Here is a 16,818-nt window from a genome sequence, read left to right on the forward strand (position 1 = left end):
TAGCATAGTGCCCAAGCACTTGACTGCTAACCAGAAGGCTGGTGGTTCAAACCCACCAGCCACTCCTCGGAAGGAAGGTTGGGCAATCTACTTCGGTAGTAATACTGCCTCAGAAACCCAAGGAGGGGTCTCTATGAGTCAGGGCCGACTCGATGGCACATAACAACAACAACATACATAGAATCTTTCAATATTGCAACTTGAGGCTTTAATTTTTTCTTCAGTTCTTTCAACTTGAGAAATGCCGAGAATGTTCTTCCCTTTTGACTTTCTAACTCCAGGTCTTTGCACATTTGATTATAATAATTAACCTTGTCTTCTTGAGCTGCTCTTTGAAATCTTCTGTTCAGCTCTTTTACCTTGTCATTTCTTCCATTTGCTTTAGATACTCTCTGTTCAAGGGCAAGTTTCAGATTCTCTTCTGACATCCATTTTGGCCTTTTCTTCCTTTCCTGCCTTTTTAATGACCTTTAGCTTTCTTTGTGGATGATGTTCTTGATCATCCCACAATTCCTCTGGTTTCCAGTCAGGTGTTCAATGCACGAAATCTATTCTTTAGATGGTCTCTAAATTCAGGAGGGATATAATCAAGGTCTTATTTTGGCTCTCGTGCACTTGTTTTAATTGTCTTCAGCTTCAACTGGAACTTGCCTATAAGCAACTGATGGTCTGTTCCACAGTCAGCTCCTGGCCTTGTTTTGGCTGAAGATAATTGAGCTTCTCCACTGTCTCTTTTGATGTGGTCGATCTGATTCCTGGGTACTCCATCTGGTGAAGTTCACATGTATAGCCATCATTTGTGTTGTTGAAAGAAGATATTTGCAATGATTAAGTCATTGGTCTTAGAAAATTCTATCATGCTATCTCCAGCATTATTTCTATCACCAAGGCCATATTTCTCAACTACCAGTGATTCTTCCTTGTTTCCAACTTTTGCATTCCAATCACAAGTGATAATCCACATATCTTGTTTGCATGTTTGGTCAATTTCAGATTGCAGATGTTGGTAAAAGTCTTCAATTTCCTCATCTTTGCCTTTGGTGGCTGGTACGTATATTTGAATAACAGTAGTATTAACTGTTCTTCTTTGTAGGCATACGGATATTATTCCATCACTGACAGCATTGTACTTCAGGACAGCTCTTGAAATATTCTTTGTGACAATGAATGCCACACCATTCTTCTTCAATTTGTCATTCCCAGCATAGCAGATCATACAGTTGTCTGATTCAAAATGGCCAAAACCAGTCCACTTCAGCTCACTAATGCTTAGGATATCTATCTTTATGCATTCCATTTCATTTTTGACAATTTCCAACTTTCCTAAATTCATACCTCGTACGTTCCATTTTCCAATTATTATTGGATGTTTGCAGCTGTTTCTTCCCATTTTGAGTCGTGCCACATCAGCAAACGGAGGTCCTGAAAACTTTACTCCATCCACATCATTACGGTCATCTCTACTCTGAGGAGGCAGCTCTTCTCCAGTCGTATTTTGAGTACCTTCTGACCTGAAAGGGCTCACCTTCCAGCATTATATTGGGCAATGTTTCAGGGCTATTCACCAAGTTTTCCAGTAATAAGTCACACAGTGTTTCACTGCTATTCATAAGGTTTTCACTGGCCAATTCTTCGAGAAGTGGATGGCCCCTTCCTTCTTCTAAGTCTGTCCTAGTCTGGAAGCTCCACTGAAACCTGTCCATCATGGGTGACCCTGCTGGTATTGAATTACCGGGAGCATAGCCTCCAGCCTCACAGCAACACACAAACCACCACAGTACAAAAACAGACAAGCGGTGGATATATATATATATTGCTCTACCACCCAAGAATTACACTCTTGGGCATCCCAGAAAATTTATGTTTACACAAACATCTATGCATGAATATTCATAGTAGCTTTATTTATAATAGCCAGAAACTGGAACTAGTATGTAAGTCATTTAACAGGCGAATGGTGAAAATCCATTCTATGGAATGCAACAACTTGGATAAATCTCAAAGAAATTATGCTGAATGTAAAAAAGACAATCTGAAATGGTTTTGTAAGTACTATATGATCTCTTTTATATAACATTCTTTTTTTATTTTTTTTTGGTTTTATTATGGTTAAAACACACACAACAAGACACCTGCCAACATAACAACATCCACATTACAGCTCAGGGACATTGATGACATTTTTCATGTCATACCACCATTATCGCTATCCTTTTTAAAAAATATTTTACCACCATTAGCATAAACTCAATGCCCCCCAAACAAATATTTATATAACATTCTTGAAATGACAAAATTATAAAGATAGAGAAAATATGTCTGCCAGGAATTAGGGATGGAATACTGAAGTAGAAGGAGGTGGGTGTACAACTTCCTATGAATCTATAATTACTTCAAAATAAAAAGTTAAATGACTCTGAAATGATACTGTATATCTACAAGAAGCTAAACGGAAAAACTGAGCATGTTAAAGTATAGACATGGAAGAAATTTTTTAAAGTCTCTACAATATCAGATAAAAACATGTAACAGGATTAACAATGGATTAGAAACTGTAAAAGAAGAGATCAGTAAGTTTAAGAACCTAAATAAGCTGTGAGTTAAATTCAAATGGCCTCAAATACCTGTAAGAGCTCTAGTAGCACAGTGGTTAAGTGCTCAGCTGCCAGTTAAAAGGTAAGTGTAGGAACTCACCAGCTGCTCCATGGCGAAAGATGTGGCAGTCTGTTTCCTTAAAGACTACAGCCTTGGAAATCCTATGGAGCAGTCCTACTTGCATATACAGTTGCTATGAGTTGGAATTAACTCATCAGCAACAGGAGTACAAATGTCCATGGTGTTTCTCATGAAGGGAAAAGAAAGAAAAAATAACTGAAGAAATAATACCTTCAAAGTTTCCAAATTGGATTAAAATTATAAACACAGAAATCCAAGAAATTCAAAGAACCACAAGCAAAAAAGCACAACAAAGCATAACATTACCAAACTGCTTAAAGCCAGTGATAAAGAGAAAATCTTAAAAGCAGCAAGAAGAGAATGACACGTTACGTACAGAGGAACAAAGACAAACATGACAACAAAATTCTTACTGGAAACAATTCAAGCGTGAAGATCATGGAGTTGTTGTTGTTGTTATGTGCCGCCAAGTTGGACCCGACTTATAGTGACCCTCCTTGGGTTTCTGAGGCAGTATCACTACAGAAGTAGGTTGCCCAACCTTCCTTCTGAGGAGTGGCTGGTGGGTTTGAACCGTCAGCTTCCTGATTAGCAGTCAAGTGTCTTAGGCACTACGCCACCAGAGCTCCCACAAAGATCATGGAGTAACATCTTTAAAATACTGCAAGAAAAAACAAATCTCTACTCACAGAAAATATCTTTCAAAAATCAAGGTGAAGGAGCAACTTGGTCATCTGGCATAATACAGTTCATGAAGTCTATGTTCTATATCCTACTTTGGTGAGCAGTACTGGGTCTGAAAGCTTGTGAACAACCATCTAAGATACAACTACTGGCCTCTCCTCATCCAGAAAAAAGAGAATGAAGGAAACTAGACACTTGGAGAAGGAAACACAAACCATGGCACCATTTAGCTTGAGACCAGAAGAACCAGTTGGTACCTGGCTACCACTCCTGACCATTCCGATCAGGGCCACAACAGACGGATCCTGAAAGAAAAGGGAGAAAAATGAGGAATGGGATTCAAGTTCTTAAATAGTCCAGAATTACTGAACCAGCTGAGACTAAAGGACTCCCTGAGCTACCCTTTAAAATTTGAACCAAAACCACTCCCAGAGGTTATCTTTCACCTAAGTAACAGATTGGCTCACAAAATAAAGAATATTAAGTAAATAAATAAATAAAAATTGTTAAATAATAAAACTATATACTGCAAATGAAAAATAAAGAATATCACCTGTGAGTACTGTGCTCCTTCTGTTGTTGTTGTTGTTGTTATGTGCCGTCGAGTCAGACCCGACTCATAGCGACCCCTCCTTGGGCTGCCAAGGCAGTATCACTATGGAAGTAGATTGCCCCATCTTCCTTCTGAGGAGTGGCTGGTGGGTTTGAACCTCCAGCCTTCTGGGTAGCAGTCCAGTGCCTTAGGCACTACGCTACCAGAGCTCCTGTACTCCTTCTATATGACACCAAATGGTCAACATTTACTCTGAAGCAAAGATGAGAAGGTAAGAGGGAGGGAGAGGGCAGAAAACTAAATTACTGAAAACAGAACTAGAACAGAAATAATGGGAATACTGACACACTGTGAAAAATGTAAACAATGCCATTGAACAATATGCATAGAAATTGTTCAATGGAAACCTAATTTCGATGAACCTAATTTGTTCACTGAAAACACACTAATAATAGATAAACAAACAATTTTTTAAAAACTAAGGTGAAATAAAGACCTTTTCAGACACAAAAGCTGACAGAATTCATCAACAGCAGACCTGTACTAGTCCTTCAGGAAGAAAGAAAATTGTATCAATTGGAAATCTAGATCTACACAAAGGAATGAACAGCATCAGAAAAGGTAACTATGTGGGCAAACAGAAAAGTTTTCTTTTTTTCCCTCTCATCATTTAAATATCTTTAAAACAAACAAGAAAAGTCCAGGCCCAGGCGACTTCATTGCTGAATCCTATCAAACATTCAAAGAAACACTGATAGCAATTCTTCACAAATTCTTCCAAAAAGAAGAGGGAATACTTCCCAACTCATTCTATGAGGCAAGTATTACCGTGATATCAAAGACCTCACAAGAAAATTGGAGACCAATATCTCTTATGAATTTGAAAACAAAAATCTTAATTCTTCTGTAAACAAAATGTATTTACACACCTATTTGGCTAAAATAAACACTGACAATATCGAATGCTTGTAAGAACACAGAATATCAGAATCTTATACAGTCCTGGTCGGAATATAGGAGCTCTGGTAGCATAGTGGCTAAGGCACTTGACTGCTAACCAGAAGGCTGGCGGTTCAAACCCACCAGCAACTCCTCGGAAGGAAGGTTGGGCAATCCTACTTCCGTAGTGATACTGCCTCGAAAACCCAAGGAGGGGTCGCTATGAGTCAGGGCTGACTCGGCACATAACAACAACAACAACAACAGCCATTTTTAAAAAAGTTTGTCAATTTATTAAAAACCTAAACATACACTTACCATAAAGTTCAGCCATTTCATTCCTAGTTAATTACTCAAGAGAAATAAAAGTATATGCCCATACAAAGACTAGTATACAAATATCATAGCATAGCTGTATTTGTAACTGTTGAAAATTGGACACAACCTATCTTCGTCAGGTGACTGCATAAACAAATTGTAGTACATAGATACAATGGACCACTACTCAGCGATAAAAAGGAATGAACTACATCAGTAGTTCATTGATGCATGTAACAACATAAATGAATCCCCAAATAAACATGCTGAATAAAAAAAAGCCAAACATCCCCCTCCAAAAAAAGGAATATATACTTCACAATTCCATTTATATAAAATTCTAAGTAATACAGACTATTCTATAGTGACAAAAGGTAGATCAGTGGTTGCTTAGAGACCACAGGTCAGGGGAAAGGATTATAAATGAGGATATGGAAACTTGTGCATGTGATGAATATGTTCATTATCTTGACAGTTTTGTGGGTGCAGTGCAGTGAACTGCTTGGTGTGGCTCTTCTACCCATTGTTTTTGTGACTCTCACCAGATGACTAGTTGAGACTATGAAAACAGGAGATGCATGTGGCCCACCAAGGGGATTGGATAGCTTGTTAATAATGTAAATAAGGTACATGGTACCCTTGTTGGGGTAGGACTATGGAAATAAGGTATATAGAATCCTAAAGTGGGGATTAGTCAGTTTAGCTATCCTGCTAGGCTTAAAATGAGCCAGCCCAGAGGCAGAAAGGGCAATCTCACTATCATCAGGAAAGAAGAACCAGGAGTGGAGTGTATCTTGGACCCAAGAACCCTGCATTGGACCTCCATGACCCAGGAGACAGAGAGATGGCAGAGAGAGAGTGGCAGCACGGCAGCAGAGGCAGTAGAACCAAGAGACTGGCATGAGATGAAGTGGCAGGCTTCGAACCCAAGGAGCACGAAAGCTGAGCACCTTTAGGCATGCTTGCTGGTGGAGTGGGGCACCTATTTGCAGAGCTAAAAGAGCCTTGTAACACTGGCCCAAGCAGGACAGAGGCCAAGGCCAGAGAGAAGCATGCCAGGCACAGCTAAGATGAAGCTCTCCTGATTGAAGAACTATATCCTGACTTGTTTCTGATCCTGAATCCTAACTACTGTCCATAACTGCTATTGGCCGCTGCAATGAATTATCAATCCCAGTAGAGAAGTGTTGTTGTTGTTGTTATTTGCCATCGAGTCGGCCCCGACTCCTAGCGACCCCTCCTTGGGTTTCCGAGGCAGTTATCACTACGGAAGTAGGACTGCCCAAGTAGAGAAGTAGAGCACACTATTGGGAGGGACAGGTGGTATCAGAATTGCTAAAAAGGTTGGAGGACAGCAGTATGTCTGACCTCCACCTAATAGAAATTAGCCTTGGGCTGCTGATGGTGATGGTGATTCTCCCTCCCTTGCCTGAAGTTAGATGAGGTCAGAGGATGCAGCCCCCATGCCCTTTAGTGGAGTTATATATCTAGATAGATATACATATACATATGAGTTCTGTTGGCGTAGTGCCTAAGACATCTGACTGCTAACCAGAAGCTGGCGGTTCAAACCCACCAGCAACTCCTCAAGAGGAAGATTGAGCAATCTACTTCCGTAGAGATACTGCCTTGGAAACCCAAGGAGGGGTCTCTATGAGTCAGAAACAACTCAATGGCAGTGTGTTTTGGTTTTTGTTCATATATATATATGGTAGGTCAATTATATCTCAATAAGGTTCTTTCAAAAAAAGATGGGGAAAGTGGGACAAATGTACTTATGCTGGCCACTCAATAACTGATAAGGTAGTATAAAAAGCATTTTTAATTTACCTTGCTGAATATACAGACAAGTCTTGGCAAAACTAAACAAGGAGAACCACTCAAAGCATATAAATTTGAATTTCCATAAACTTAAAAATACTTCCATTAACCTACATTATAATTTCAGAGGTGTTCAATCTTAATTTTTGACTGATCTTCATTCAGTTGGTAGCATTGGAAACCTTCTCAGTCTCCCTCTAGCTCTGGCAAGTACCACAATTAACGTGATCTGTAAATAAGCATTTAGATGCACAAAAAGAAAGAAAAAGTTTAAGAAACTAATACGTTTCCTTAAAACTGAAAATACCTATGTGAACGATATCTCAAGCAAAAGGAAATCACAAGAGATACCTTTTCAGACAGAATTCCCCAGATATATTTACCTTATAGGTATAGGTATCTACCCAAATAAATTTATACTATTTAAAAATTTTCTAAAAAGTTAGAAAAGCTTTAAACTAAAAGTCCTAAACAAGATTTTTTTCTTTACCAATAGGTATGCCTATTGTTTTAAAGACAAACAAAAAGTATGATATATTCACTAACAAGAAAAAGCATGGAATTTGGAGTTCAGTCAATCAAAATTACTTTACATTCATGATATTTATGTTATGTGAACAATGACATAATCTGACCCAAGCTATCATCATCTCTCACTTCAACTATTGTGATTAAAAAAAAAAAAAAAACGCAAACTCACTGCCATCAAGTCAATTCCAATTCCCTGTGAGCCCCCCCGTGGGTTTCCAAGGCTGTAAATGTTTATGGAAGCAGACCTCCTCATCTTTCTTCTGCAGAGCAGCTTGTGGGTTTGAACCACTGACCTTTTGGTTAGCAGCCAAATGCCTTAACTACTATACCACCGGAACTCCTTAACTATTGCAACAGCCTTTTTAAATTTTTTAATTCAATTGAACTCAATTTCATATACTCTCTGAATCTCAATTTCTTCATATATATTAAATAAGGACAATAATTCCAACCCCTCTGGTTTTGTGAGGATTAAATGAGAATACAGGTACAGTTTGTTGCTGGGCACATAGAAACCTGGAACTCAAATCCCATTACCATCAAGTTGATTCCAACTCACAGAGACCCTGTAGCACAGAGTAGAACTGCCCCACAGGGTTCTAATGCTGTAAATGTTTATGGACATAGACTGCCACATCTTTCTCCTGTGGAGCAGCTGGTGGGTTCAAACCGCCAACCTTTTTGGTTAGCTGCCAAGCAATTAACCACTGTACCAGCAGGGCTTCATAGCACATAGAAGTGCTCCATAAATGTTACTTATTATTACCTGAATAAATGTTCAGAGTCCATGAGTCCAGTGCTGGAATGGCATCACATATAAGAAACAAGTCTAACATAAAAAAAAAAAAAAAGTTAAAAGCAATTTAAATCTCTATGGACCCTCAAAGAAAATAAAGATATCCATTTCAAAATCCACAGCAACACTTAATATGTTTTTTGCCCCCAATTCCTTTTGCTTATGATGTTTCTCAATACCCTGCACCTGAACCCTCTATATACACTGCCATTCTCAATTCACTTTTAAAAAAACTGCTCTCTTGGCTCTTTCCTCTCTTAATCCTCTCTTTTCATAAATGGTTCTCATTCTACTTAAATTAATCATTCAGTCTTATTCCTTGAAATTCTTCAGCTGTTTTTTACTCATTATCCTTTCATACAAACTAGTCCAGAAAATGAACTTCCAGACCTAGTAGGTGAGAAGCAGAGAGAAGCCAGAGACAGAATTTTCTTCTTTGAGTAGAAGTATATATTGCAAACACATAATTTAATATCTCCTCCCATCAACTTCAGTTTTTTTAAAATTATTATTATCATTATTAGGGCTATTACAGGACCCTGGGGGCTGGTTGTTGCTTAGTCCACCACTGCAGGAGCCCTGAGTGCTGAATGCCATCCTGGACTCTTAATGTTTTCAAGCCAGTATTACTAGAAGCACTCAAAACATCTGAGCCCTACTGCATTCTAGGCTGAAGTTAGGAGCATCCCTAACTCACCATTTTATTTTACAATTTAAAGTTACAGGATCACCACATTACTAAAGTCTGTTGTCTCAGTATCTTACAAAAAGTTACGTGCAAAAGCTCACTGATTTTTTTTATACCTCTGCATCTAAGGGTGTTGGCATTAGGGATGTGTGATAGCTTGGTTAGGGTTGGAATGGCATGGTCAGAGACAAATAGGAACCATCCACACTTGACATTGCCCCTCTCCTTTTTATCATCAACCTTTGTCCTGGAACACTGTGGTAAATTTTTCTTCCCAGGTAATGCCTTGCTCCCACCTATGCAAAGAAATTTCTAGTTGTCTTTCCCCACATACCTTCAAGCCACACCCTGATGTGTATGATATTTAAGCAAGCACAGTCAGTTCACAAGGAGAGTCATGTCACACTAAGAGATGACTCCAACTGAGTCAGAGAATTAAGGGCAACATAATTGAAAGTACACAATAGTACTTACTGCAGTAATTGTTTTCTTGTCCTATTTGTAATCTTACTGTTATTGAAAGTAGAATACTTTCTAAATGAAGTTTAATTCCTTTCTGCTGTCCATATCCCTTAGTCCCCAATTAGCCTGCAGTTTTTAAATAAAATGCAATAAACTGCCTCTTAACTAGTATTTCTACTTTTACTCTTGGCACCCTACAATCTGTGCTCCCCAGAGAAGCATGAATGATCTTTTTCAAATGTAAATCAGATCATTAGCTGCCTTGCTCAACTGGCTCTCCCCACCAATAGCTTTCCACCATCTCCAATGAGGCTTACAGAGCCTGCATGATCTGGCCCCTGAGTATTCTTGAACAAAATAAAACATCCTCTCCACAAGGCCTTTGTATCCGTTGCCCTCTCTGCTCAGAACACTCCTCCTCCATCAAGGAAGTGCTGGTTCTTCCTCCCTTAGCAGTTCATACCTTACTAGTCAACAGAGTTCTTCCTGACACCCAATCTGAAGTCTCCCTCTCCCTTACTCTTTATCACAACACTACGTGTATTCTCTTCATAGCATTTACCATAATCTATAACTATTTCATCTATCTGAGAACTGTACATCTCCCATGGTCGCAGAGAACACCAAGCTCAATTAGCATAACACACTACACAAAAACACTGTTCTACATCCTACTTTGGTGAGTAGCGACTGGGGTCTTAAAAGCTTGCAAACGGCCATCTAAATGCATCGGGTCTCCTCGTCCAGAGCAAAGAAAAATGAAGAAAACCAAAGACGCATGGAAACAATTAGTCCAAGGGATAGGTAGTCTGTGCGATCCTCAGCCTACATGACCATGAGACCAGAAGAAGTAGGTGGTATTCAGCTACTACTGTGATTGGTGATCTTGGATAGAGTGGAAGAACAATGTGGAACAAAACTCAAAATCATTGGAAAAAAAAAAAGGCCAGGTTTGCTGGTATGATAGAGCCCGGTGACTATGTTGTTGTTGTTATATGCCGTAGAGTCAGACCCGACTTATAGCAACCCCTCCTTGGGTTTCCAAGGCAGTATCACCAAGGAAGTAGATTGCCCCATCTTCCTTCCGAGGAGTGGCTAGTGGGTTTGAACCGCCAGCTTTCTGGTTAGCAGTCAAGTGGCTTAGGCACTACGCTACCCTGAGACTATAGCCCCTATTTATCCTTCAGGTCTATAACTGAACTCACTCCTGTGGCTTCCAACCAAACAAGAGACAGGCATATGGGGTGAACATTTACATCAGGTAGATACACTTCTTGGAGCAATCAATAGTGGGAGAACAGAAGTGCAGTGTCTGTACAGGGAGACAGCTGGAGGTGGGGGCAGTGCTTGGGAGGGAAGAGTGGAGGGAATGGGTAACTATGGGGAAGAAGGGAGAAGAGAGCTGTTACACTGTGGAGAACGGGAGTCATGTCATGGGACAAAATGTGTATGAACTGCTGTATGGAAAATGAATTTGCTCTGTAAACTCACCCAAATCACAATAAAAATTAAGTAAATAAATAAACTGTCCATCTCTCCCTCTTTGAGGGCAGAAGTCTTGTTCGTCTGGTACATATCTATATCTGCAATGACAAACAGTACCCAACACATAGTAAGACAATAGTCTGATTGATTTACAAAGCCAACTGTATCTTCTGAGGCAGAGTAAACTGTTAAGGTTTTTAAAACTTACTTGTATGGCGTGTAAGATGTTCAAGCTGTCAAAACCGTGTGTTCTCTTCTTCATTCTAACAATCTGCCCTGAATTCTCAGAAATCTCCCTTCCCTTCTCTGAAGTTAAACATTTGCACTCATAAAACAAGATGGCAATCCTATCTGACAACATTGTTCTCTGAGTTTGTGAGGTCCAAATCCAATCTTCTCTGGCAGCAGTTGCCAAAGGTCTGGCTACCATCATTGCACTGAAGAGTGACTCACATGACTGGCTAAACTGATCCAAGCTGCAAATACCTGTGAATTGCTGCTGATAACAGTTCTATGAAGCACTCTAACTGCCTTCAATATAACCTCATTGGAGTGGGAAGATTCAGTTCAGCAATTTGACTTGTGGAGCATTCTGTAAAGCTTTAATAATGACCTTGTCACCAGAAAAATACAGATACTTTGTGTAGCTTTCTAATCAGCTGTATTTAGCAGCCAACATCCATCTTCTGTAATAAAATACCACCTCTATGTTTCTATTCCCATCAAATTATGACTGGTTTAGCCAATGGACAAATAAGAAATTGCGGTTAACAAATTCACTTGTCTGGGACCCACTGGGACCCAAGACAATTAATTCAGCTTCCTTAAAGAAGCAGAATACCTTCTAGTCTGGAGACAAGTTTTAAAGATTCTAACTACTAAGGAGCTCTGGAGGTGTAGTGGATAAGGCACTTGACTGCTAACCAAAGGTCGGCAGTTTAAACCCACTAGCTGCTCCATGGAAGGAAGACTGAGCAATCTACTTCCGTAAAGATTTACAGCCTCAGAAACCCAATGGGGGTCACTATGAGTTGGAAACGACTCAATGGCACTGAGTTTGGTTTATGGTTTTTAACCCTTGGGCACACCAATATGAAAAACAGCCACATGTCACTTCCAATGGTGCACCTAGACTGAAAGCAACTTTCAAAACACTGACATGTTTTCATAACACTAAGATTATTTGTCAAATATGGAGGTGTGTTGCAGTGAATTACTTGGTATGGATTTTATAACCAGTCTTTGTGATTCCCACCAAAGTACTGGATAGAACCATGCAAATAAGGTGTATGGAACTCTAATGTGGGGATTGGTTAGTTTTGTCATTCTGTTAGGCATAAAATGAGCCTTCTTAGAGGCAGAAATGGGGATCCACTGCCATCAAGAGAGAAGAGCCAGAGGTGGAGAGGACCGTGTCCTTGGACCCATGATCCCTGAGCTGGACCTCCCTGGTAGAGAGACGGCAGAGACGACCAGCAGAAACAACCAGCAGAGATAAGCGGCTGAGACAAATGCCTAAAATGACCACCTGAGGAACCACGAGGCACGAGATAAAGCGGTGGGCTTGCTGGCCCATGGAGCAAGAAAGCTGAGTGCCTCTGGGCAGGAGGATGGCTGGCAGAGTAGGGTACACCTTGTTGTTGTTGTTGTTATGTGCCGTCGAGTCAAACCCAACTCATAGCGACCCCTCCTTGGGTTTCCGAGGCAGTATCACTACGGAAGTAGGATTGCCCAACCTTCCTTCCGAGGAGTGGCTGGTGGGTTTGAACCTCCAGCCGTCTGGTTAGCAGGCAAGTGTCTTAGCCACTATGCTACCAGAGCTTCCAGGGTACACCTAGGTGTTCCTATTGGCAGAGCTAAAAGAGTTTTACAACACTTGCCAGAGGAGGCAAGAGGCCAAGAGGCCAAGGGCCAGAGAGGTATGCCTGAGGGCATGGCAGAGGGGAGACTGTCCTGATGGAAGAATTGTATTCTGAGCACATTCTTGAACCTGAATTATATCCTGTTACTTCCCTAATAAACCCCATAATCGTCCCATAACCATGATTATTTTGAGTTCTGTGTAGCCACTGCAATGAATATCCAACCCAGAAGAGAAGGAATGAGTGTGTGGGAAGGATGGTTGGTGTCAGAATTGGTCAAAAGGCTGGAGGGTGGTGGCATGTCTGGCCTCCTAGGAAAAAGCCTTGGGCTGCTGCTGGTGACTGTCTCGCCCCCTTGTGAAGTTACAGGAGGTCAGAGGAGGACGTGCCTCTATGTCATTTTTGTAAGAGGGCACTATGCTGAGTGAAATAAGTCAATCACAAAAGGACAAATATTGTGCGGTCTCAATTTTATAAAGTCAAGAATTGTTGTTGTTGTTGTTGTTGTTTGCCGTCGAGTCGGCCCCAACTCACAGTGACCCCTCCTTGGGTTTCCGAGGCAGTATCACTACGGAAGTAGATTGCCCCATCTTCCTTCCGAGGAGTGGCTGGTGGGTTTGAACCGCCAACCTTCTGGTTAGCAGTCAAGTGCCTTAGGCACTATGCTACCAGAGCTCCTAAGTCAAGAATAGATAAACATTTTGTGTCTTTCACAAGAGATACATTATATTTCAACAAAACAGTATTTTAAAAACAATAATAGATAAACACACAGAAAACAACATTCTTCAATGGTAACTAGGGACAGAAGGGAGAGGGAGGGAAAATCAGTTTCTAAATAATTTGTTGTTGTTGTTGTTTGCTATAATACATAGAATTTTGAGAGAACAGTAATAACAACCAAAAAATAGGATTGTGATTACACAGGTAGATACATATGTATAAATATGTATAGGAGAAAGCATATGTGAGTACATATACATGTATGTATAGATGTATCTGCAGGTGTACGAGTACACATACTTGTGTATGCTGCATGTATATTCATATATCTATCTACAGATAGATAGACAGACAGATAGATAGATAGATAGATAGATAGATAGATAGATAGATATAAGAAGCCATTTGGTTGCTAACAAGAAGGTCAGCGGCTCAAACCCACCAGCTGCTCTGCAAAAGGAGGATGGGGCAATCTACTCCATAAAAATTTACAGCCTTGAAAACCCAATAGGGGTTGCTATGAATTTTAAGAACCACCCAATGATTTGGTTTTTTGGTTTACACAGATATATTAAAGCAAATAGGAGGCACAGTTACAGAGACTTCCTAAATATAGCCAAACACCTCGTGTGATTGGTTTACTGGGTAAAAAGGTTAGGGTTATAATCTCATGGGATAGCTCAGTCAATTAGCATAACATAGTTTAAGATAATTTTCTACATCCTAATTTGGTGAGAAGTATCTGGGGTCTTAAAAGCTTGCAAGAAGCCATCTAAGATAAAACTATTGGTCTCTACTCATCTGGAACAAAAGAGAATGAAGGAAATCAAAGATTCAAAGAAGAAACTAGTCTATAGGACTAATAGCCCACATGAATCATGGCCTCTTCTAGCCTGAGACTAGAAAAATTAGAGAGTGCCTGGCTACCACTACCAACTCTTCTGACCAGAGACAAAATAAGTCAGATAGAATGGGAGAAAATGTAGAACAAAATTCAAATTCCCAAAATCAGACAGACCTACAGAATCACTAAAGAAGAATCCCCAAGGCTATCACCCTAAAGACACCCTTTGAACTTGGAAATGAAACCACTCCTGGAGGGCCACCTTTCAACCAAATAATAGAGTGGTTTACAAAATAAACAATATTACTCATGAGTAACATGCTCCCTTAAAAAATCAACTATATGAGACCAAATGGTCATTTACCCAAAACCAAAGATGATAATGCAAGGAGGGGGAGGGAAACAGAATAATGGAATGGAAACAGTGAGAATACTGACACATTGTGAAACCTGTAACCAACATAACAGAATGGTTTGGTTCTCTAGTGCTGCTATAACAGACCTACCACAAATGCAGATGATTTTAACAAGGATTAATTCTGGTACAGTTTAGAAGGCTAGAAGTCTGATTTCAAAGTGCCAGCTCTAGGGGCTGGGTGAAGGCCCCTCGACTTTGGGCTTCAGGTCTGCCTCTTGCTCCCAAGCTTGAGGCTTCTCTTAACTCAGAGAGCTGCTGGCTGCTGAGGCTGACAAACTCAAGGTCAATAAGTTAATAAGTTGGCACAGTCCCAAGAATATTAAGCAACATGGCAGGCCGCTAGTTCAAGTCCAAAAACAGTTCCAAGATCGACAGGCAACATGGCAGGCTGCTGAATGAAGACTCAGATATACGCAGGGTCCAAGCATGCCAAAAAGCTCAAGACCTTTCTCAAATATCTTCTTACATACTGGAAGCAGACCACATCCCTACTCAGGTACTCAGAATAGATTCCACCATGGGGCTGATTACCAGTCTCATCATGGGAAATAACTACATCCAGCTGCCCAGCCACTCAAAAACAGGCTTAGCCAAGTTGACAAATAATCTTAACTACCACACAGAACAATTTTATTTAACAATAAATTGTTAAATCGAAACCTCTAATTTGCTATGTAAACTTTTACCTAAAACACAATAAAATATCTTTTTTTAAAAAAGATGTTATTTGCTTTTTTACCATGCCTTTCTACCAACTTATGAACGATGTCTTTTTAATATTCTATATGACAAAATCAGAAGTATAAAAGCACTTCTTCTGTATAACAAAGCATGAAAATTGTTTCAAGGAAAAGTGCTTATGCAACTGAGCTGTGATCTGAACTATGCACTCTTTTCATGGAATACTATTATTATTTAAGGAACTTGGGTGGTGCTGTGGTAAGGCATTCAGCTGCTAATCAAAAGGTCAGTGGTTCCCCTCTACCAGCTGTTCCACAGAATGAAGATGAGGCAGTCTGCTTCTGTAAAGATTTACAGCCTTGGAAACTCAATGGGAGTCACTGAATTGAAACTGACTCACCGTCAGTGGGTTTAGTGGGTGTTATTATTTGATTAAACAACTGATAAAATACGGTTTTTCAGATCTGCATAACTTGGCAATTATTTTTCACAAAAATGAACAAAATGAACTTGTCACTTCCAGGAAAACAAATGATAATATTTGTTACCAATGATAAAATCAGAGTTTTTAGGCAAAAATAAGAATTTTAAGAACTTTTACCCATTTGCTGTGAGATTAACAGCTCTGAATACTTAAAGACTTGCCTGACGAAATCACTAATATTACCAAATGTAATTTTTTTAATGTTTGGAAAATTTATATAACTCAGTGAACCAACATATTCTAAATGACCAATTCATGTTTTAAAATCATGTGTAGGTAAAAAGATCCTCTAATGCACAAGATCCACCAATAGATCTTAATGTCACTGAGTACACAAGTTCATTAATATGGTTGCAGGTATCATACTGTGCTAACTTTCAAGAAACTACCACTTGTTTAGTTTGGATATAATATCAAAAAAGAATATCCATAATTACCTGAAAAGGATAGTAAAATACTCCTCCTTTTTCAAACTACATATCTTTGAGGCTGGATTCTTTTCATATGCTTCAACCAAAATGACATATCACAACAGACTGAATGAAGAAGCAAATATGAGAAGCTACCTGTCTTCTATTAAGTTAGACATTAACTTATAAAAATATAAACAATGCTGCTCCCTTTTAACACTAAATCTTTGTTTTAGAAAATAGTTATTTTCCATTAAAAATGTTATACATGTGAATATGTAAAACTGTGTTAATATTTTAATGAATTGGTAAATATTTAAATTTTTCTTTATCTCCAATACAATAAATATTTATAAATATACTCCACATAAATAAAAGCTCTTTGGGGTCCATAATAATTTTTAAAAGAGTAAACAGGTAGGACATCAGAAAGTTTGACAACT

General features: G+C 39.4%; 1 protein-coding gene across 1 annotated transcript in view; it reads right to left on the bottom strand.

Moving 5' to 3' along the window:
- Positions 1–16,490, bottom strand: part of R3HDM2 (R3H domain containing 2) — a 188,941-nt gene extending 172,451 nt beyond the window's left edge. Inside the window, 2 exon segments of the mRNA XM_042782204.1 lie at positions 8,289–8,351; positions 16,403–16,490. Coding sequence (XP_042638138.1) covers positions 8,289–8,351; positions 16,403–16,490 — 151 coding nt within the window.
- Positions 16,491–16,818: the final 328 nt, after the last annotated feature.

This window comes from Orycteropus afer, unplaced genomic scaffold (genome assembly GCF_000298275.1).
Source record: "Orycteropus afer afer isolate SDZICR_OR568_19922 unplaced genomic scaffold, OryAfe1.0 scaffold00261, whole genome shotgun sequence".
NCBI classification, from domain to species: Eukaryota; Metazoa; Chordata; class Mammalia; order Tubulidentata; family Orycteropodidae; genus Orycteropus; species Orycteropus afer.